The 24,163-nt window shown below is 42.7% G+C and overlaps 1 protein-coding gene across 1 annotated transcript in view; it reads right to left on the bottom strand.

Moving 5' to 3' along the window:
• Positions 1 to 353: 353 nt before the first annotated feature.
• Positions 354 to 24,163, bottom strand: part of SORCS3 (sortilin-related VPS10 domain containing receptor 3) — a 503,865-nt gene continuing 480,055 nt past the window's right edge. Inside the window, exons 20-27 of the mRNA XM_004680459.2 lie at positions 23,347 to 23,480; positions 15,368 to 15,491; positions 14,403 to 14,515; positions 10,475 to 10,606; positions 8,723 to 8,822; positions 7,662 to 7,767; positions 3,855 to 4,015; positions 354 to 2,163 (exon numbers count right to left, since the gene is read on the bottom strand). Of these exons, the coding sequence (XP_004680516.1) occupies positions 2,099 to 2,163; positions 3,855 to 4,015; positions 7,662 to 7,767; positions 8,723 to 8,822; positions 10,475 to 10,606; positions 14,403 to 14,515; positions 15,368 to 15,491; positions 23,347 to 23,480 (935 nt within the window). The 3' untranslated portion in view covers positions 354 to 2,098. The remainder of the gene's footprint in view (positions 2,164 to 3,854; positions 4,016 to 7,661; positions 7,768 to 8,722; positions 8,823 to 10,474; positions 10,607 to 14,402; positions 14,516 to 15,367; positions 15,492 to 23,346; positions 23,481 to 24,163) is intronic.

Below are 24,163 nucleotides of genomic sequence, written 5' to 3' on the forward strand. Positions count from 1 at the left end.
AGGTTTCACAATAATAACATCTCATAGAGTAAAACTAAATCAAGGGAAGCCACATCCAAACCGGGCCAGGGGAGCCTGTCAACACTGATGGAGCTCAAACAACAGCTACCCTGAAGACTCACGAGCAAAACATCATCTTGTATAGCCATGTGGATTTTTTTTTTCCATGAAGCATTACTGCAGCAATAGTTGACTGATAAGACAGATAAAGAAAACTGTCCAAAGAGAGAAATCTCAGCCAGGTGTATAACTTTGATGTACAAAAATACATTTATTTTCAACAATTTCAAAACCACTGTCTTTTTTTTACAGTAGAAATATTCAAATGGAACAATAAAACCAAGAACAGTATATGTACATATACTGTATATATAGATATGACTCATGCATTTGTATTCCAATGTTCAGTACAAGTATTGCAATTGTCTGCCCCATTTAACCCTTGAAACATAAAAGCAGGATCTTCAGAAATGCACCTAGTCCTGATCTATGCTGTAGCCAGTCAGATTTCTCTAGATCACATTTTCTCAGTGTCTCACGGAGAAGCCTGTGACCAATACCCCACAAAAGTTAATAGGTATGAAAGTCAGCTTTCCTGCCATACATACACACAGTACATCATTTTTCAAAGCAAGTGAGCTCCTTCTGAGCCTGAAAATAAAAGCAGTGCCATAGTGTGTGTTCCAGTAACTGCACTGATAAAACAGGTATGTGCCAAAGTGGGAGGGGTAGGGAGCTGGATCGAAGACTGACTTGGAGAGCTCCAGAGGCAAGAACTAGCTGGAGAGAACTGTAGGCAGACATCTGATGCTAAAGAACTTGTGTACAACTGATAAGCAAATAGCACAGCTTTGCTAAAATCATCTTTGACTAATATCGGCAAAGGCTAGTCCCCTCACTGGCCTGCAGGACTGCTGGACTCGTGATTCCACAGATGCCACTTCCCTGCCAACCTCTAACCCCTCCGATACCCAGAGGCACTCGCCAATCTTAAACTGGAGCCCAGAGGACTTCTCTGAGCTAAGGACAGCCCAACAGTCCCCATGAACGTTTCCATGGAATCCAAACAGAAGACAGAATAATGGCCAATTTCAGCTCCATCGCCTGGCTTCTTGAAAGGGAACCTGCTTCTTAGACGGATACATAGCCTCATGTTTTCCTTTTGGAGGAGACCATGGTTTCCCCATTGGAGTCTCACTTTGAAATCTCTAGTGGGTTTCCTCTTACCACTTCTTCTATGACGCTGATGAAACAGAAAACCCCCCATGTTCTATGAGGTCACTGTCATCCTTCCTTCACCTGTTGTCCCAAAGAAGCCTTCCACTGTTCCCCTTTCTAAACATTAGTGGAAACCGGCTGTGGCGTGGACATGGAGATGCAAGAGTTAAGTGTGACAGACAACCGCAGCACACCCAGAACCCAGCACATCAAGCAGGCCTGGGCTTGGTCAGCTCTGGGGGTGAGTGCATAAGCCGACACGCGCACACACGCACACACACGTCTTTCTTTTTTCTGTTTTCTTTTTTACTAAACATTAAATTATTTTTTAGGAAATAAAAAGCTATTTACACTGTAACTATATACAATAAGCCATCTGCAGCCTCACTAAAGACATGCACGAGGCAGGGCCTCTTTCCTAGAGGTGCACGTTTCGCTTCCTGCAGCTAAGATCACTCCCCACCAACCTACACCTGCAGATCTACTGGGAAATGATGTGGGGTTCAGGTGTGTACGCCGAGGGGAGGTGTGGCTGATCTTGAGGGGATGAGAGGTGAACGAAAAGCCAACTCAACTTTAAACATACAAAGGGAGACCACAAGAAAAAAAGAGTCTTGGCGCTATTGATGGCAGAAGAAAGCAAGGTGGCCGTGGGCAGGCACATCCTCTGCTCTGGGCAGAAAGACAGACCTTATTCTTTTGTCTCACTGCAACCAGCTCAGATGCCTCTGCCTCCCAAAGCTAAGCATCTACCTGCTATTTATGAAGGGGCCCTTGGTAAACAAAAGGTAAAAAAGACACTTTCATTTGTCCATCATTGTAATAGTAATCATCAAAAATAAAAAGTCAGAAAGATGGTTGACCGTGGGGCATGTTGGTATTAAACACTAGTGCAGTTGGGGATCTCCTTTGTGCTCTCGCTGTTTGCGATGGTGGCAATGCCCCCTGTAGAGAGAAGACAGACGGAGAAGAGAATGTAAGGCATTCCTCAGGATGCGGAGACACTGAACACCTTCAACGCGTGCTGTGGAGGCCTTGACAGCTGGGCACCTGGATTTCTCCCTGAGCAAACTGGTTCACGTTCCTGAGGTCTAACCTTTGCTGTTCCCCAAAGCTGCAGCAAGGTGGGGTCGCCTGTAGGTCTGCTCTTAACTCCAAGGTGTCCGAGCACTGACTACCACTGGCAGTGGGAGTCGCTGTGCTGGGGACGCGATCCCATCTGGCCGTCCCAATAACCATTCCTGGCATTGCATGTGGGTGATGGGAGGCACAGAGCCAGAAGAATGCAGAGTGAGGATATGGTCCCGGGCTCTGTAAGGCCAGAGGCTGTCCCCCTGTGGTTATTAATGAGCATGAAAATGATTCTGTTTTATTGAGGTAAAGAAAAGGCTAAACAGTTGTGGGTAATGGGTAGCTGGCTTCACCCCGGGCCCAACTTGACCTCACAACATTCAATCCTGATCTACTTTTTTTAAAAAGTGGATCTTCATCTACCTTTTATTTTTATAGAAGCGTCCTGTGTCTGCACTATTAGGCCAACACATGTGTCTGTGGAGACCTTGAAATGAGGCTAGTGGGAAGGAGGAATTTAATTTCATTGCAATTTATTTATATTTATAGTTCTTTAATTGAAAAACCTCCCACACCATCACTCTTCCATCCTTTGCCCCCTTCTCCCTCCTCCCTTCCTCTGACCTCAGAAACCTCCGTGTACCCTAGTTTTTGTAGGTATTTCACTCTGTAGAACTGTTGCTGCATAAATGCCCTGCGTTTGCTTGACTGCACATAAATCCTTTGAAGTCTTTCCACTTGGCTGTCCCTGGCAGCATTTTCTGTCCTCATTACTGATAAGTGCTCCATCATGGGGCTGTGCCACGCCTTCCGGTCCAGTCCTCTGAGAGCGGGTCTCTGGTGTTCCTATGTCCCAGCTATGATGCAGACAACACCACCTGTGAACTCATGTTTTTTTCATCCTTTGGATGGGTGCCCTAGTACGGGGCATCTTAATTTTGTGAGATCCATCCAGATCGCTTTCCACAATGGCCTCTTGGTTTACTTTCCCACCAACGATGTACCCACCACCAACTCTCAGCACGGCTGATTCCTTTTTCTTTAAATCCTCTCTAGCATGTGTTGAGCTCTTTCTTAACATGTGCCAACTCATAATACATTTCATTGTGGTTTTGACCTATGTTTTCCTTATTAAAAACAATGATGAACACTTTCCACATATATTTTGGATCTTCTGGATATCTTCTTTGGTGAATTATCTATTCTGATGGGTTGCCCATTTGTTAATTGGGTTACTTGTTTTTCTATTGCTGAATTTTATGGACTTTTACATACCTTGAATATGAAACCTTTATGAGTTGAGTGATGTGTAAAAATGTTTTCTCCCATTCAGTAGGATATCTTGTTATTCTATTTTCTTTTGCTATGTACTTTTAAAGGAGGTGAGGGACCCACCCACTTTTGTATGGCCAGAGGAGGGGGAGAGATTTTAAAACATGACTGTGTCACTGCTGCCAGCTGTTCCCCACCCCATCCCCGCCTTGCATGCTGCAGCTGCCAAGTACATTGTGGCCTTGTGTTCAGAAGACAGAGACCTGGGGGCCTCGCAGTGCCTGCAGACGTACCTATGACCCGGGTGTCCAGCTCTTTGTCCAGCAGTTCTTCAGGCTCGGTGAAGTCACTGAGTGTGATTTTGGGGGCATTTTCACTTTGGCTCACTGACCCAATCATCTCTTGCTCCTTGTCGTGTTGGACTTGAGCATAGATGTTAATCCAGGGGATTTTCCTAGATGGGGCAAGAGTAAATTCAGATTAAGTGCGCAGGGCGAGCCAAATTTAGGCAATTAGGAGTATTGAGTGGAGAGGGAGAAGGGCGATACTAGTAAGAGCTCAGGACAGTGTCAGAGAAAAGGGACGGGTCACCAGACACTTGACCACGAGGCCAAGGAACATAGGCCAGAGAACCAGATGCCCAGGGAGATGTAAGTTTAAGACATGGAATTGTTTCTTTCTTTCCTTAAGGTCTGGTTTTTGTGGCTTTAACAGCTGCTTTCCATACACTCCCGTGACTCCTCTGGGTCTAAACCACATCAAGATAATTTACAAGAACCTGCACAGAGTCTATGAGAGGCAGCAAACAGCAGACTCTCTAAATGTGTGGGATTAAAAATTCATGCAGGCTCTTCCTTTCTTCTTACCGAAGTAGAAAGGCAGCCTAACGATTTAGATTTCTTCCAATCGTAAAAGTACATATTCTTCTCAGATATTGGGATCACCTGTCTGTCTACTGGGTGCTGCAGGCAGTCAGGCCAAGTCCGTGTGCTCCAGAAGGAACCTCAGGCCAATGTCTCCCCTTTGCTGCTTGCCTGCTGATGCCTAACATGTCTTGGCTCAGTTTGCCCTTATAACGATCGTTCACTTTAGTGCAATCTCTAAAACAGACCTCTTTTTTTCAACATCTTAAAACAAATGTTTGACAGGGAATAGGTTTTATGTTACCGTTTGCAGCATATTGAAAAAGTTGTGAAATTGCTCCAATTTCATAACACACACACCTGTGTGACTACTGAGTCTGTGTCAAGAATAAACCTCCCTTTTGCAGATAAGAAAGGTGGGAAATCAAGAAATTTGGAGTTATGCCTTGCACTACACATTCACGTAAGTTTTTTATAAGATGCATAAACCCAAGTCTGCTATAAAAACTGCTGTTTTTATTTGTTTGTGCCAACAATGAGAATTGTTTGAAGCCCATGGGAAGAAACTGAGAGGTAGCAAAGTAGGCTTTTGACTACTATGAAAATCCCGCTGAAGACAAGATTGTAAGAAGCATAAAAGCTCAAGTCTTGTTGGATAATCAGGGGAAAAAAAATCAGTCTGGAACATAGAAAGATGGTGTTGTTAGAGTTTTTAGAAAATAAGAGTCATTTCATGGTGATTTTTAGTTTCATTGCTTAAGACATCAGAAAATAGCCATTGCTATACAGGAACAAGGTGAAATATGAGACAGGGTGCTATCAGCTAAAATGAAGCGTGGAGATTATGGCTGCTCTATTCTCCTTCCCTGTATGAGTGACCACTTGGGGGAGTGGGCCATTTCTAGTGCCTTCCCCAGTGGGCACCCACTAAATGTTTGCTAATTAAATGAATAGTTTAGTCAGTTAATGCTGGTGATTAGAGTGTGGGGTCTGAAAACTCAGCGAAGTGGTGATAGAAACAGAACTTCCCTTCCCTAGAATGCACTGTGTGTTTACTAGCCAGGTGTGGATATATATATGTAAATTGATAAAAGTTAAATAAAATAAATACTTCAGTGTCTCAGTCATATTAGTGGCTACTGTGTTGGACAATTCAGATTAAGGAGAATTTTCACCTACTGGACAGTAATGGAAGAAGCATAAGAGACTGGGTGTCGGGAATTAGAACTTGACCTTCAGTTAGTCAGCCAAGCATCTTTGATGTATCCAACAGTCAGTTCCAGGGGATGAGGAGGGAAAGGACAGCTAGGAAACAGATCACCCAACAGGACCTCAGCACAAAGGCATGAGCACTGGAAGCGAACTTCCAGGAGAGGGGCGTAGGAGAGAAAAGGAACTGATGACTTGTTACTTTTTCCTGACTCTGCTGTTAATCCAGCTAGACTGGTGCTTGTTTTCCCACAGACTTAGTTACTTGACTCACTGTCAGGGGCATAGAAGAGGCTGGCTGATGTTTGAGGACAAGAGACAGAATGTTCAGAGATGTCTCACTTGGTCTGCACTCCACAATGAAGGTGTCTACATTTAGAGGTGCCTGAATTAATAAATTGACAGTTGATGGCCTCTAGCAGCAAATATAAAAACAGAAATCTCTGTCTTGCTGTGATTTAAAGCCATATGAAGCAAATGGCTTTTTTCAGGACTTTTATTGACCCTTGTCCTCTGAAGCCATGGCCTGCCAGGAGCCAGCAGATGATCAACTTGGCTGAATTAATCCTTAAGGCCTGCAACTACAATGCTTGCCCACAATGAATTCCTTGGATTAATGAAACTCTGCTCTGCATAAAAGTGAATTGTTCTTTGCAAGTGAACAGTAAATGGGCACTGTCTTAACCAGGCTGTTTCTGTGTTGACTCTTCAATATCTAACGCTGTCACACCCCCCACCCAAGGGAATATGGGAAGGGCATGTCTTGGTCCAAGAGGACACAAACTCACATACTGGCCTATAAATCAACTGTGAAGGCTAACTTTACTTTTGTCTTTGTACTGGAGGATTTTGAAGGGCCCATGCTTTTTTGGGGGGGTAAGGCTGACATGATATTGAGTAACATTGTGCTTTCATGCTAAAGACAGGGTGTTAGAGCATGGACGGGGTAAAGGATAAAGCACCTTTACAGAGAACCCTTCTCAAATCCCAAGGCATTGACTTTTGTGCCTAGAAAGTTCTTGCAGCTCCTCAAAGCTTATATTTTCAAGGCTCATCTGACAATAATTAATGATATTTTCACTTTGCCCAAGGTTCCTAGGAAGCATGCCTTTATGTCACTGATAGGGTGTTTATGAGCCTATCCAAGTGTATGCTGTGGATATGTTATTTTAAATAATTTACCACGTTGATCAATGTAGATCAGGTAATGCTATTATATTTAAAATAAACAACAAATCTATAAAGCAGTATTATCTTCCTCATGTAAGAGATGAAGAAATTATGACTTAAGGAGGCAAGTTTAACTGTCCAAGGTTACAAATCCTGAGAAGTAAAAACTAGATCAAACTCGAGTTAAAATTGAGTTCACACTCAAGGAAAACCTTTTGCTGAAGTATTACAATATCATAAAAATGTACAGAATTAATGATTTAATGGTTTTTGAATAAACATTCTGTTATAACATTCCTCTTGTGCCCTTCAAAAATAATTTGTGAATGCATGTTGAGTTTAATTTTCCTAATCAAATTCCCTTTAGAAACAGGAAAGAGATGGAGAGGGATAAAGGTTGAATCTTGTTAGCATGGAAATTTGAACAGATACTAGATAACTGCAATGTGTGTGTGTGTGTGTGTGTGTGTGTGTGTGTGTGTCCATAGAGAGTCACACCAGATTTTAGCAGCATTTTCTCTACTTGACCATCAAGAACAACAGAAAAGCACTTAAGTATTTGACACCTTACTTTAGAAATTTAGGTGAGGCTTGAAATACTTTGTATACTTCTCTGAAAGAGAATAAATTGATTTCACAGGTTACCCTTCATTTTCCTAACTCATACCTATCAAGCGGGTAGAGTTCATATTCTTAAACACATATTTCCCTTGACTCTCAGCCATTCCTGATATTCTCCAATGGCTAAAAGAGCTTCAAGGAGAATTGCTACACATATTTGGAAATGGGGTTTATCAGAAGAATCAGTTCCCCCATGAATCTAGCCTGAGATCAAAATTGAGTGGTAACAGCACATACCTCTTAAACTTGTAGATCAAAAACACAGCCAGGCCAACAAATACCACTGACAAGAGCATGAGCATGGCTGAGCTGCTGTGGCCAGCGCTGGAGTCCACCAAAGGGGCTGGGAGGAAAGAAGAGACATGTTCACATGGAAGAAACTGGTTGGAGGGAGTATTTACTGGAGGAGGCCAGCTGGCCTCCATCTCCATACTTGGTCCCTAATCGCTCTCCAAGCTAGTGAGTGTGACAAGCTGGACAGCAATAAGAATGCCATCCTTGACCACTGTTTCTCAGGAATGCAAACTCCTTCGCTCTGCCTGGGGAGCCTTGCTGTTGATGCAGACTAAGCATGCTCAGCTACAGGGGATGGAAGGGGGCTTGATTGTTCTTTCCCAAAGAGAGCCTGAGTACCCGTCAGCATGATTACAGGTGGCCCAGTGGGGACTCTGGGTTATATGCTGATGCAATGTCTCGATCTCCTCCTTTAACTGTTGGGGAAAGACAATACTGAGGAACACACCTGGAATCTTGGCATTTGTGACATTCTATATTATCAACAATTATCTAATAGATTTTCCCAGAGAACCAGAACTGGATCTGAATGGGACATGCTTTTTTATTTCTTTCACAAATCAACCAACTACCTGAGGTTGCCTGCCCTCTCCACTTAGAATTACAATTATGAATTGAAGGGAGTTTAACGTTTTCTGGTTAGGTTTAAGGAATCTGAGAATGTTAGAAATGAAGAGAGTCTGACAACTAATATGATCCCAACTATTACAGATGTAAAATTCATAAAGCCAAGCCCCAGAGCAATTTTAGGTTTCCCCAAGATCATCAGGGGCTGCATAGAAAGACTCCTCAGGATGGTCTCTTGCCACCTCAGGGGAAAGTCTTAGAAAGATGTGATGAGCAAGATGTGATTAATCTTTCTGAGCCACCGTTACATGAGAATCCTGTCGTAGAAGCTTCTCTCAGATATTCAAGACGGGCTTGTTGATTATTTATTTCCTTTCCTTTCACACCAGATAACAGATCACTGAGTCTGTTCCTCCTCAATCCCCACAAGCACTCACCTAGTGTCAGCTGGGTGACATACACAATGACTTGAACCCCTGGCTTCAGCTCAAACTGCACCAAGTTTTGGTTTAGAGCATTGAACAGCATTTCCACGATCTGGAGGGAAAAAAGAGAGCTTGGCTAGAAGACATGATGTGTGACAATCTCACTCGTGGAGTAGGAAACTAAGGTCAGTGGCCCCAAGTGAGAGGACGGTTACTGGAATCTTTTTATCAGTGAGTGGGGGTCTCATAGCCTTTGGGGCCCTGTCAAGAAGTTGAGGAAGCAGGTGGTCTTATCTACTAATACCCAAGGGGAGTGATCAGGTATCTAAAGAAAGGGGTGCCTAAAGTCACCCATTAAATTCAAGTTGGTAACTGACTGGTGTTCTATTCAACACTGAGTCCACAGCTCTTTCATCCAGGACTTTGTAATTTAACATAGAATGACCAGTCGTGGGTTCCAGTGTAAGACATCAAGCCTTCGTTAGTTTTTAAACTTATCAAGTGATACGCCAGGTTAGAGAGGCGCTGCCGTCCCGGGCTCACTCTCCCAGAGACAATGGCAGGAAAACATCAAAGCAGAAGCTGTTTCCTTTTTATGGGATAATTTTTCCTCTTTACTTTTCCCCAGCAAGTCTTAGAACACATAACATCGATTTAATCACTCTGTAATTCCCACATGAAAGCTAAGGCAGACTTGGGCTGTTGTCCCTAACTCTTATCTCGCTGTATGCGCCTTAATATCACAGCTGCTATTCATCACGTTAATTACCTATTTATCTAAATGGATGGATATTGTAGCTTCCAAATATAGTTCACACATGCCACTTGCTATTTCAGAATAAAGAGGTCTTGTAAAAGTGATGTATGCATTGAGAGGCTGCATTTATTCTGGCCAGCGTCAATACACAACCCTGCCATGCATGAATCTGCTTTGTTTTCCAGAGGCACTAGCTGTGCTGGCATCTATGGGGTGGATGGACATGGGGAGCGGGCAGCAGCCGGGTGAGGAGCAGAGGCACCCTGGGGAGACAATGACTGCTTTACATGGGAACAAGTGTATTTCATGAACGTCCATTTCCAGCAGCCTCATTCTCACTGATTTCTACTTCTCCTGATTTAGCATCAGGGGAGGGGGCAGGGTGGAGCCAGTGCACCAGGTAAGTCCCCAGAAGGAGCAGATGGTGCTGGAGGGAGGACCACGGGCTGTGCCCTCTCCTTCACTTCTGACATCGTGTGCAGATCACAGGACCCAAACACTCATGTGATAAGATAGTAACTCACAGGCCCTTCTGGAAATGCTGCTTCCTCAGTCAAAGCAAGACCAGGTAATCTCTCTCTCTCTCTCCCAAGAAACATGAAGATTCAAAGCAGTTCATTCATTTTACCCTCAGAAGCAGAACTGAGACAACGACTAGGATCTTTAAGTACAAGAAGCAAATCTGCCCAGAAACAGATATGGGAACGCACATTTCTCTCTTCCTCCAATCTTCCGTGACCCCATGACAAGTCACTGGGTGAGGCCCCAGATCTGTGGAGATACCAGTGTTGGAACGAATGATGCCAGGGTGTCCATCCTTCTTTGTGGCTGAACCTTCCTGTCTACGCAAGCACGTGTGTTCTGAGTGAGGGTAACTGTCCTCAAACCCTGGACCTTGGCTCAAGAAAGGTGAGTTGATGGGCGAGGGAGAGAGCTGCCTCCCCTTTGGGCTGGTAGTGGAATCTGAGGTGTGGACAAGCATCCTAGCCACATGCTCTTTCACTTACTTGTTCCAGGTCTTCCTCATTGCCTTTCCTCCTCTCTGTCAGGTTCTTGGGGGGCAGGATGAAGAGCTCTGCAGAAGTGGGGAGGCCAGGGAACACAGCAACTAGGATCTGGTCTTCTGGGACACTGGTCACCTGCAGAGATGTTTGCAAGAAAGAATGAGACCTCCTCGACTCTAGAAGGAGGGGACTGCAGGTATTAGTCTGTTTTCTAGTGGCATTTGTTTCACAGGTAAGTCCCAGAGACACCAAGAGAAAGTGAAGACTTTTCCCCTGGAACTGGAGTTGGTTTCACTACATCCTCTGTTCTTGTATACATTTTTCCTTAAACTAAAATACTACTACAAATGGTTTTCAAAATACTATCTGCTGGGAACATTTGCAAAAGTTCCTCCCATTTTATCCTTTTATTTTCTTTCCTGCACTAAAAGGACTCAGTGGAGCTTCTGGCTAAACCATGAACAGACTGGCTGCAAATGAGGAATAAAAAGTTAAAGCAAACATGGGGAAATGAAAATTTGGGGAGAATAAAGCAAAGCAGCTCTTGATTTTATTTAGTAAAGCAGACCTTTAAAAAATTAAAAGTAGTTATTATGAGTGAGGCTTCAGTTAAAGGGTTCCCTCATTTGTTGCTGGCAGTACTAAAATTTGAAACATATTGCCAATGTGTTTTCCAAAAGACTTTAAGGCCATAAAATCATTTATACCCTTCATTGAGTAACTGTAACTTTGAGAATGTGTCCTCAAGAAATGATCCAAAATATAGGGAGAGCTGTATGTGGAAAGAAACACATCGTTATAATAGCAAATACATTGTAAAAAAAAAATCCAACATTTTAAAAATTAAGAAAATAATGGCATCATCACTGTAAAGAATGTTATTCTGCCATTAAGATGATGATCAGAACAAGGAACCACCAAGGATGAACACAATACTCCCATTCCTTTGGGTATAACTCTATAAAAATAGAAATGTACAGATGTACAGAAGTAAAAACCAAAACACTGAAAGTTGTATCAAGATTGAAGTTTCCTATTCCTAAAATGTTTAGAAGGGTTTTACTGCTTTGGGACAAAAACTAAAATAAGCTTCAGTTGAAAGGCAAATTCCCAAAGAAAACAAAACTTCTGAGCTGTCCTCATATAAACACCTAAGTTCCAAAGACACCCAGGTTTACTCTTTCCCATGTATTTCCTGAAGGTCTTTTCTCCAGACCAACAACTTCTCCTCTGCCAATCCAAAAATGATACATAAGTTTTGATCGGGCTCAAATCTCCACCTCCTCCAAGCAGTCTCCCCTGATTTCAGCCTCCACATCGGCATCTCATCCCCAAGCACTTCCAGGTGAGTGAGCACCCCACGTTTCAGGTTCACAGTGGGTGTGAGGGACTTCTAGTGGGTATAATCTTTTCTCTGATAAACTCTTTTCTATGTTCACATGGATGTTTCTTGGGGGGAGGGGTTGTTTGTGGCTCCCTCGCTTGTCTAAAGATGTCTGCCTGAATAAAGCAGTTGAATGACAATGAGAGGTTAGTTGTTTCCAGCTTGCTTAGCACCGATTCCTATTTGGAACTCAGCTTGCAGATGCGTTAACTCCCAAAGATGTTATCAAAGTGAGAGCACCAACATAAAGAGAACTAACAAGCAATAGTCAGAAACTCAGGAAATCCATCTAGCGGGGGTGGGGGCTCCCAAGGAACTTGAGGCAGGGTTACCTTAACATCCTGATGGCAGGCATGACCCTGAGAAGTCAGCAGTCTTGGTGCCAAAATCACAGGGTAAGAAGACCATACCCAGAGACCAGTCTCCAGAGACCAACTGAGGAGTAAAATGCAGGGAAATCACCCAATGGGGGAAGGGGACACGGCCTACTAGTACCAAGACTGGTGCAAGTATTTGTCCCAGAGAACAGTGGTCTCAGGGAGTGTCTGTCAGGGACTCTGGAGGCACCATGGAGAGGTATGACTGCACATGCACCTTGGTGAGGATGAAGAAATATGATCTGACTCAGAGCATCTCATACCTTACCACAATTTTCTAGAAAATCCCATGTATAGGGGCCTGGGGAGGTTGTGTGATGAATAAGTTCATTGCCTGGATTCACTTAATCCTGTCCAAAGGGACCTACGCCATACGACTCATGATTTAAGTCTAAGGGCCAACTGTCATGGCTGATTTTTAGCACTGTTATCATCACCAAGTTACTGATTTAAAAGCTAGTATGGTTTTACTTAATACTATATGATTATATACAATATAATTCTTGATTTTCACACTGAAAGACATGTAAGAATGGTCTCATTTTTATGGTAAGAAGGCTGGAGGTGAAGTTCATCTTGTAGACAACATCCCACAGGGTTGTTCTCACACCATCTTCTCTCAAGTTCTTTCCTGCATGTCAGCTCCTTCTCCACATCATTCCCTGGATCGTTTTTCCTCTACCATGGGGAGCAGTAGGCCTCTTGTCTGCCCTGCCCTCCCATTCCCTAGGGGAGTCTTAGAACCAGCACAACCTCAGTTCTCATGTCTACACTTCCATCAGGAACTTCCACTTGACCTTCAGTTTGAACTCTCTTGGTCATCTTCACCCAACTATTCCTCATGTTCTCCACACACATACTGAAAATCAAACCATTACTGTCCCCTATGACCAGTTCTGCTATAGAATCTTCATCTTGGTCAATGGCAAGACCATTGTTTACCAAATGTTGCCATCAGAAAGATTTTCTCTCCCTCTTATCCACATTATATCAGTCACCAGTTTTATTGTTCAACTTCTTAAGTAACCTTTGAATCTTTCCTCTTCAAGTTCTTATTTTCTCTGGCCCAGATAACTAGTATTTTAATGGATCATCTTTTTTGAAATCTCTCCTGACCCTATTCACCTCCTACCTCACAGTCCATCCTCTGAGTTGCCACCAGAATGGGGGTCCACAACACAAATTAACTGTCAGCACTTTGCTCTTCAATAGCAAACAACACTACTCACATTCCCCAGTACATGCCAGATGTGTCTTTAGCTTCTCAGAGCCGCACAACCTGTCCTAACACCAAGCTAGCTCAACTTCAGCCATGTTTCCCATACAAACTGTAGAAGGGCTACACTCGATACTGGGCCATTTCTCAAACATGCTGGACTATTTCAATACCCCATAGCTGAGGCAAGCTGCTCTTTCCATCTGAAAGATCATCCTCCCTCTTTTTAATTACTACTTACATTTTTAAACAATATTCAAGTGTGCCAAAGATATTTTATCAGTTGACAAGTATTTACTGAAATATACATATCTAATAAGCTTGTACTTTCCTAGATAGAGTGAACCATACCTTTCCCATGTTGTTCTGAAATATAGCCATGCCTCACTATAGAACTAACTGGACAGGTCTTACCTTTACATTTGAGCTGATCATGCTTTATTTGTCATTATATGCTAGTACCAAGCTCTGAAAAAGATTGACTTTCTCTAAGGCAAATGTGACCCTGGGTTAGCTCCATCATCCTGAAAGCATGTTGCTTCCTGACCTTCAGTCTTCTGGTTGACAGCATGGCCAGGGGTAGGCCTGTGAATCTGAATGTATGTTATGAAACCCCTTTGTGGGCAAGAACAGCACAAATCGATGATTTTAGATCAACTCTATGAGTGGGCTCTTCACCGGTTCATTAAAGGTCCAGTTCCTGACTTAGAAAAACTGAGCATAAGAATAAGGCCAACTTCACCCCTCAAAGAACATTGTTCCCTTTCCCTCCCCCCACATTGCCCCTTTCATTTTCCTTCACTCCCTCCATTGTTCTGTTCACTTTTTTTAACAGAAAAATAATCTTTATCACTGTGGACAAGTGGTTTTAAACCACTGATATGTATTCCGAGTCACACCATCTGGTTCTTTTGTTTATTCACAAAGATTTAAGAAAAAATGAAGCCAACTTACTTTAACCAGCGCTCGTTTGATGACATTGCCAATATCAAGCCTCCACTCGGGAATGTCCGGGTTGTGATAATCCAGATTGGGAGAGAATGATAGGAGTTGGGACTGGAAGTATTCTGCAAGGAAAGAGACACTCTGCTAGGCAAGGAGCTGAGAATCACAGTATTCAGAGGGAGGACAGAGACTCTGATATGACCTCAGCTGAAATTCCTTGTTTTCAGCCTGTTTCTTGGCTTCTGAGAGAAGTTGAGATTTGGTGACTAAGAGAAAATTCATTTGGGCTCCTATCATTTTATTAGTTCCTGGGATCTTCAGACTTTCCCTGGTAAAATAATACTGCCTGAAATGAAAGCTAAATGTGAAACCCCAGAAGGAGACTTTTGCTACTCCTGGTGTTATCATGCAGAACCACTAATAAAAGCATTGACAAGTTGAACTTGGTTGCCATAGACACTTTAACTCATCCTCCCCTTCATTCTTTGTTCATTTGCCATGGACTTTCCTCCATCTTTATCCTCCACTTTAGCCTTATTCTGGAGATGACAGCAAATGATGCTAGAATCTCCACAATCAAGAACATGCATCGTTTATATGTAGTTCATCTCAGTATCTGATTTATAAATCCAGCAAAAAAAAAAAAAAAAAAAAGGGAACATAGCTCCTCTAGTTTTTTCACACCACTGGTCCTCATCACCATAAAGAATGAGTTTGCATGTGCGTTAGAGATACCTCAGAAGCTCTCGATGCTTCTAAGGTGGCATTTTCAGATTATTCTCCCTTCAATCGATGAAGACAACAAATGTCTGCCAGCTACTTTTCTTGCAACTTCAATCTCTAGCCAGGAACAAGTCACAAACTAGGACTGGATACATCTTCTAGACTTCTTCTAATGTCCTAACAAAGTCAGCACTGTTGCCAGGGTGGATGGAGGAGGTGGACTGGACAGCAAGATAACTGTCAGGACTTACCATGAACTGCAATGTCTTTTGTGTCCTGGATAAGGGCATTCCCTGCAGCCACCTGGACTGTGATAGTGTTGGTCCCTTCTGCAAGGAATGTGAAAGAAATGCTGCTGTCCAAGGTGATGAGGGGCTAAAAGGAGAGAATCAGAAACACCCACTTAGTCGGTCTTCGATGAGAGATCAGGTTTCTTCTTTTCCTATAAATCTCAACACAATTGCAACTGAGATGGAAAAATGCACAAAAATATGTAAAATAAATTATTATAAAATTAAAAAAAATCTCAACACAGTTATTTGCATTAGTGTATCCTAAGGGATCTGCAGTTACAAAGGAAAATATATATATATATATATATATATATATATATATATATATATATGCAAGTCCGTATCTGTGACTATATCCAGTATCCAAGGAAGGTTTACTATGCTTGAAATACCCTGTAAAATGCTAACCCTGAGAAAAGATTGGGCATCCCAGATTTTGTATGTCATTCTGCTCCTTTTCCTGGAGCAAAGCAGAAGCAGCTTTTGTAACCTATTCCTGTAGACTTGGGGACTAGAACATTTCTCTTCTGTTCCAATATTCCCTATCACTTATATTTTCATCATGTATTACATTGGGATGTGAGATTTTTAAAGTCCTATCGGAGACATGATCACATTTTGATTTATTCTGTATCTCCTAGGATATGCAGATGATTACATGCAGATGATGTAAGTTGGGAATATGGTATAGATCTGGGCTTCTGTTTTATTTTATCTGCATTTTCCAATGCAAGGCATTTCTCTCATTTTTAATAGGCTGGAGATAACTAAATATGCATAGATCTTATCTTATTTAGTTTATTTTCCTGATCTTATCTAGTAGATAGAGACTCCCTAAACATTAAAAAGGGAAACTAAATAATTATATTTTCCCCTAGGAATTAGAATCCTTATAAAAGCAAAAAGAAGAGCAAAGAGAGAGAAAAAGTCCCAATCCTGAGGTTGAAGAGTCCTTATTCCAACATCACCTTGAGGCCCACACCCTCTCAAGCCCACTGCTGTGTACAAGGTAAAGCAGCAGAAGGAGGTTGTGCCAAGGCATCTCACAAAGAGATGCTGCAGAGCAGATGAGCAGACTCCCTCCTCTGGGAGTCAGGACTACACAGGACAGAGTGACAGTGGAGTTAGTCGGTGTGGGTGTCTAGACAGTGCCCTCCCCAGCACCTCGGACATGACCTGTTGTGTGCACAGCAGCCTCACAGAGATGAGGGAGGCAGCTTCCAGCCAGCGTCACTGCCCAGGGTTGGAATGCTTTGCTAGTTCAGAATCTTCAACAGCAGTTCTGAAACAATAATTTGATTTTGTCTCCTTTAAAAGTCTATGCTCTATCTTATGGTCAGATTAATGACTGGAGTTGTGCGGGATTAGAGAGTGGCACTGAGCTTCAGATCCTTTCTGTTTACTAAGTGAAAGAAGTGAAAAGGAAAAGAATGATAAACTGTGAATTCCAGCATCCTTCCCTCTACTTATGACATGGTCATTACAGGGGAGAGTGAGCGGCAGCCAAACACCCCCAAACCTGCCTGTTCTAAATGGGTTCGGTCATCTGTCACATCAAGACAGAAAATAATCTACTGCATAAGACTTCAATGGAAAGGAAATTTAGTGTGCAGTAGAGAGAGGAGAATGGGAAAAAAATGGATAAAATACTTTCCCCATGAAGGACCCAAAGTTACCCACCCCCTTATGGGTAAATGCCCAACCAAACAGGATGGGTCCAAAGCAGGATCACTGAGACCCAAAAGCCAGCCATGAGTCGCCTTCTGGTGGGGACCCATAGAAAAGGGGCAGAATGGGCCAGACAAGGCTGGAAGTCAAAGAGGAAAATCAGCGTAAAGAAAATGGCTGCCATTGTCAGCCTCCATTTGGGTCTCTCACACATGTATGTTTCTTTCAAGTGTCCCCTTCCATGTCCCAAGTCCCTGGTACAAGTCCAAGGCCAAGAAGCAAATGCAGCTTCGTCACAAGGCTCCATATGCCTCCTGCAGGTCTTCTGCCCTCACTTCCTTCCTCCAATCTTATCTCACTTCTCCCCCATGCTCAGCTCCACCCTTCCTTGGGTGGGCAGGGAATCTGGAAGGAACCTCCCCTTTTCCTGGGGACATCCCTGTTACACGGTGATGCCACACACAGGGCATCATCTTCTGAACTAAACAACAGATGAGGTGCGGTAGGTCTGTGATCACCTCCACTCCGGCAGGGGTGGCTGGTTAGTGTACTATGTTGAGAAGGAAGCTGGAGTTAAGTTGGGCTCAACCTAACCATACTGAGAGCCTTGTCTCTGGGAGAGACAGAGAGTAAGCACCTGGAGCTCTGCCTCTTACTGTTTTAATGAATGACCCTGGGCAAAATTCATCCTCAGTTGAGCAGTAAGTACTTTATTAATTAAATGAGGGCTCATTCAGCAATCAGAATACAAAGGATGGACGAATGGCTTTAGGCAAATTCTGTGGTTCCTACTGGTCAACACATTAGGTCTTATCTGTCAGAACACCTTCAATTGCTTCGGTACCTTAGCTTTATTCTTTGAAAGGAAAATGAGATACTTCTATAAAACCAACAAATCGGCTAAATTTTCTTCAAAATTATAATATCAAATATTATTAGGGAGGCAGAGTGAACTGGAAATCTCATACATTTTTGATGGGATGTAAAATGGTATAATCACTTAGGAGAAAGTTCATTTTTACAAGAAATCACAGTATTTTTCCCAAAGTAATTGTACCATCTTACATTTTATGACTTAGCAATTGCAGTCCTGAGGACTCAGTCAAGAGAAAAGACAACATATGTCTACAAACAAATAAATGTTCATAGCAGTTTATACATAAAAGCCCAAAGAATAAACAGCCCAGGAATTCATCAATAGGAAGATGAATAATCAAACCACGATATGTTCATACTGTGAACATAAAAAGAACAAATACTGATATACACAACAGTACGAACAGATCCCAAACCATAAGAAAGAAAAGAAGCTTCACACAAAATAATCTATATGGTGTGGTTACATGTATATGAATTTCTCCTAGAGGTGTCAGAGTGCAAAGGAAATCATCCTCTCCCCCTCTGGGTTTTCTAGGCTGGCAACTAACCAAAGGCATACCAGATTTGTAAGAGAAAAAAAAATTAATATGTTAACTTCTTGCATTCATGGGAAAGACCCATTATAAATAGATAACTCACTCCTATGGCTTCAGATGCCATTTTAAGTAGCTTAGTTAAAACAGAAGGATTTGGGGTGTGGGGTGAAAGGGAAGATTAGTTAGGGAAGTTACTTAGACGGTACAATAGGCAAATTATCTGGGTTGGGGGAAAGGGTAAACAAATATGGAATCTAATTAATGATGGGCAAGCTGAAATATTTAGGGCAAACTATACTAAATGTGTGGGCCAAGAAAGAAACTTTTGTTTTTGCTCTGTTGAAAATATCTATCTCCACCCTGCTAGGGCTGTGCCCAGATTAAAGTCAGTAGAACAATGATGCCTGTTCACCATGAAGAGCTGGGGATAAAAGCCAAGGGATGTCAGGAAACTCCACAGACTGCCCCCTGTCAAGGTCTGCCAGTCGCACTGAGGGAAAAGGGGGCAGGAGACAACAGCCTCTTCAGCCTTGTGTCTACAGGGGTACTTTTTAGAAACCTTTTATGCATATAGAACTGGGGTGCAGGCCAGAGGTGGGGATGAGAGGATTCACCAGAGACAATGGGGGAGAACAGGCAGGTCTACTGAAACGCACTGTTAACGGAGCAACATTGTTGAAGGGAACAGACCAGAGTGGTCTGCTGCGCCATGTGGGTCAACTCCCTGGCAGGGTTGGAATTCATGGCACAGTGGCTGGCAACAGTTCCATAGCACAGAGACTTTAACCCTTGTGCCACCAGGGAGGCCCCACAGGGGCACTTCTGGGCCGAGAGATTTGGAGTCTTTGGCCTTTCCATCTTCTCAAACACAAATAGCCTGACCAAATTCACTCTGTCAGAGGGATACTCTGTACTCTGAACACTCTTTTTCTTTATCAATGAACTAAGTCTGTTAGTAAACTGTGTCCCTTAGTTAGCTCTACATGTTAGATATTAATTAAATATCTCCTTCCCTTTGTTAAGGAAGAAAAATGATTGTATCTTCTTTCTGGGCCTGTAACTTATCTATGCAAGCCAAGGCTGAAAACTCTGAGGTGGGAGAGCACTTCCTCATTCCGAACTGAGAGCAATATTGATCTCCAGGACCTGGAACTCTGTATGACTTTGAATAATCTTTTTAGTAATTTTCTTTTTACTAAATTTTAAGTTTGCGTCACAGTGGTAATTATTTCAGCTCGCAAGTGGCATATTTACTTTGAAATTAATGAATGAACCAACAGAGGGACTGGATAGAAGGATGGGCAGAGAAACATAAAGTCAGCATAGTAAGGTTAATGGCAGATTTACAAGTGATGAGTATAGTGATGTTCACCATAACATCATTTCAACTTTAGTGTATATTTGATGTTTTCCATAATAAAACATGAGAGATAAAGGAAAAGTCAATTTTTAAAAATTGTTCTTGGTTCCACAAATCATCTTGACAATGACTATCTTGCCTATGCTTGCCCACTGCCCTTCCTCCAGGCATCATCCTTCCTCCTTCTACTGGCCAGCTCTCATCTCTCCCCACCTCTCACGGCCAGGCTTTCTTTCCTTTTTAATAGCCATCTCAACTGGGAACCTTCTGTCCTTCCATGACACCCTCTCTTGCTCTCCATGGTCTAGGTGGCCTTTCTCCTTCCTCTGCACACTCTTGTCTTCTGCTCAGCTATGGGTACTGTGCTGAACAATGACATCTTCTTCCAAGAATTCTTCCTGTCCTAGCTGATTTAAGTTCTGTCCATTGCTTCCCTAAGATATTCAGGGGCCAGGCCAGACTGCAGGGCTGCAGGACAAACGTAGTGTCATCTGAGGTGGGAGGAGATTGCCAGCCCACCAGTCAGTCGGGGCTCCGAGCCATAGAAAACAAATCTCATTGAATGGGAACACTGGGTCCCAGGGTGGCCAGGCCACAGGCTTCTGAGCTCTGAAAATGGCAGGAGCTAATTTTGTTTTCCAAATTGCTTTTGTATTTCATCAGCTGTTATGGCATCATGGCTGAGTTCACTTTCCTTGCAAAGCTGGAACACTCAACAGGATTCTTGAATTCGTTGGCCACAGCTATCTAGTGCACATTGCTAAATTAAATCAAGTATTTTCAGGTTCATTTACTGAATCTATTAGGCAAGTAGACACATTTATTAAGCCAGGCCTCTGTTAATCCCCCAAATTGGCCTTCCTAAACCCCACAAATCCAACAGTTGGCCAATGGACTCTCTGAATCTGAACTTTCTGCAAGTTACCAAGCCAGTCCAGATCAAGGCCTCTTAGAATCCATCTCTGGGCTATGGGCTTTGTCCCAGCCCACATACAATCCCTCATGTGAGACAGGTCACATATTATTCACTGAGCCAAGCAAGAAATCGACAAATTTCTGAGTGACTATTTAGTTATGAGATTTCCACTTGACTAATGGAACAGGGAGCTTCAGGGAAATCTTTGGATACAGTCTCCACCAATTTCCCAGACACAGTAAGTCAAATTAATATTGAATATTATAAATTCTCCACAATATAAATGTGTAACTTTTCTGCCATCACAGAATAGACTATACAATCACTGTGCTCATCTGACTTAAAACCCAGAGCAGATTATATATTAATGTGTGAAAAGTAATTATCATATGTAGTGTAAAAAGCAGAATGTATAATTGTGGATATACTATGAATAGAATTGTGTAAAGAAGTATGAAATACATGCAGAGAATGGAAAGAAATAAAAGTAGAATAGATCTTATCGAAGTGTTAACTAAATGTTAACTATGGAGTTAATATGAAAATTCATAATGTAGTGGGAAAGTTCTTTCAGACATACTTACACATAGATACTCAAAAACATCAACGTTTTTCAAAAGTACTTCACTGTTGAAAGTCCCGGTATTTGGTCTACTGTCATTCACCTTACCCTAAAATATGCCTAACACACACACACATACTCAGCTTCCAAGGTCATTAACCTAATTGCTTTCCCTGTAAAACGGGATTGTTGCTCCTTTGCCAGTGATGTTGGAATAACTGAAGAAAGCAGTGTGTATGAAGACCCCAGTATAAAAGCTAATGGTGCTGTGGACAACACTGGCCTCTGGCTTCTGTGGGCTGGTGAGTAACCACTATGTTGATAAGGGCCAAGTACTGTCCTCCTTGTATACAGTAGTGTTGAAGGAAAGATCAGCAGGTAAAAGAACACTAACAGAAATGAATCCCTTAGCCTGCCACTGAAACCTCACGTTCTCAAAAAAGAAATGAACTTAAACCACCACCTCCCCCGTCCTGTTTCTAACTTTCTCCTCCCAAAGGATTTCTCTGTCTTTCACCACTTATATCTGTTGGTGTTTGAACTAGGATTTTAAGGGTCTGCTAACCTCAAATGTAGTGATGCAGCCAAAGCATCATGGAGTACAGGTAGGTGGGTTTTTGGTCCATGGGGGTTAGGAGAGCTGGGTATTAAGTCTGGCTCTGTAATTAACCACTTTTCACCTCAGGATGCTCATGTCCTGCAGGGAGCTTCATGTCTGTAACATGCCAGATGGGGGTCTTTTGAACTAGCCTGTCTATCATTTTTCCTGGTGAACAGTTAACACAAAACTATAAAAGAATTTGTTGCCTACATTAAGAAACTGAACTAAAATTATCTATATGTATATGTGTATGATATATCTCTACGTATATACCATGAATAATGTAAACAGAAGAGGGTCCTCTGGGTTCATGAAACTAGTTCTGTATTTTATAAATCTATTCTAGCTCCAAGTTTTATGACAAAATAAAAAGCATCCTTTTAGTGAGTACCTAGTGTGCACCAGGGAGATTTATATAATTTTTTCCTAGTTTTCATAATAACCACAAAGACAGGCATTATTTTCTCCTTTTCACAGTTGAGTGAATTAATTTTAAGCTAAATGAACTGATCAAGCTCACATCACCAGCATGTTCTCATTATGCTGCCTTCTGAAAAATGGGCAGGAAGGAAGCACCCCCCACTGTCATCACACAGGGCTGCATTCTCATTGGTCACTGGGAAATAAACAAAACCCCTATTTTTCCATTCCTTTTTTAAAGGAATTATTCTGCCAGCAAAGGAATATTAATTTTCCATTTCTTTAAATATCCAGCAGTTCAAACTCTGATATCTTTCTTAAATTATGAAAGACAAAGAAAAGAGCTTTAAGATGAACAATGTCAGTCACATCCAGAGTGACCAAGGACTGTACAAAGACAAAAAGAAGGAATAAAGAAAGCTAAGCCCTTAAATATGGGGACTCTCGGACTAAGTGCTCTGAGCTCCTAGGACACAGGTGTCACCTGGACATGGTGTCACCACCCCCAGTCACCAGGAGAAGGGAGCATCTGTGTGAAGTCCAGAGATTGGCCTCTCTAGTTTGGCCACAGCAGCCCCTTGCCTGAAAAGGCTTTGTGTTCTCAGCTTTCCATTAGGCCTCAGCTCACACTGTATGGATGAGGGGGCCATTTAAAGTCAGAGAAGTTAAGTGACCTCCTTGGCACCCTAAAACTAGTGAGTGGAAGTATGAGGATTAAAACAAGATGGAGTTAGTGAAATTTCAGAAGCACTGATCTACAGGAAGAGTACCCAGTTCACATTGTTTCTGGAAGGATTCTCTCTTCCTTAGGCTGTGTGGACAGTCCCTATGGGGACAGTGGCCTTGGTGTGGGGACACGCTTGACTCCATGATGGAGGCGCACAGCTTCAGTCAGTGCACCAGTGCCCAGGTGCCTACACCCCAGGGCCAACATCAGCACAGACGCTGGAGCGAGAACAGCATGTCTAGCCCAACACGGGTCAGAGAGCCCGAACCTTCGTGCTGTTGCCGAACCACCAGAAGTAGGTGAGGGTCCCCAGCTGGCTGGGCCACACGACCGCACTCACGTTGACCTCTTTGTTTCTTATGGCGACAAATGGAACTCGGAGATGAACGTGCTCCACTGGGCCTAAGGGAATGAGAAAAAGAATGTCCGTGTTGATATTCCCAGGATAAACAGTGAAATTCCTTATTCTTAGACTGAACCCCATCGCCACCACCTGTGCTCAAACAAGCACCAAACTCACAAGCAGTGTAGCATGGGTGTGAATGTGTGTGTGTGTGTGTGTGTGCTCTTGAAATAAAGTGCTGCATGTCACGGGGAGCTCATTGGGAGTCAGAGCTTTTGAGTGGCATCTCAAATTAATTTGCCTCTGATGGTAAACCAGGAATTTAGGAAGCACTAAGCCAAGGACAAAGCTGGTTTCTGATGATGAGCCTGTCCTGTGATTTGAAGTCAGTGCATGTAATGGGGGCCCCTTCCATGACCCTCAATTGCTAATTGGCTCATCCCTGCCATGACACTCCATTGCTAACTGGCTCACACCCGGCCACGTGCCTCTCCTTTGCAATATGCAGTGGGTGTGATTTGGGAGCAGGCAAGGACATTCTACAGAAATAAGATGTATATCTCTCCAAGTAATAAGTAAGCTACTTTTTGTGAAAATGGTGATGAAACATCTTTTCTCTGACATAAGCGGCATCAAGTTTTGAACTAGCAGTAAGAGGTGCCTGAATGTGTCCTATGCATTAAAGGGGGGATTTTAATTTAATTCCTTTCCAAAATAAAAGCCGAAGATGAGGGCCCTACTC

The sequence above is a fragment of the Condylura cristata genome, unplaced genomic scaffold, assembly GCF_000260355.1.
Source record: "Condylura cristata isolate star-nosed mole 26May11 unplaced genomic scaffold, ConCri1.0 scaffold00011, whole genome shotgun sequence".
NCBI lineage: Eukaryota > Metazoa > Chordata > Mammalia > Eulipotyphla > Talpidae > Condylura > Condylura cristata.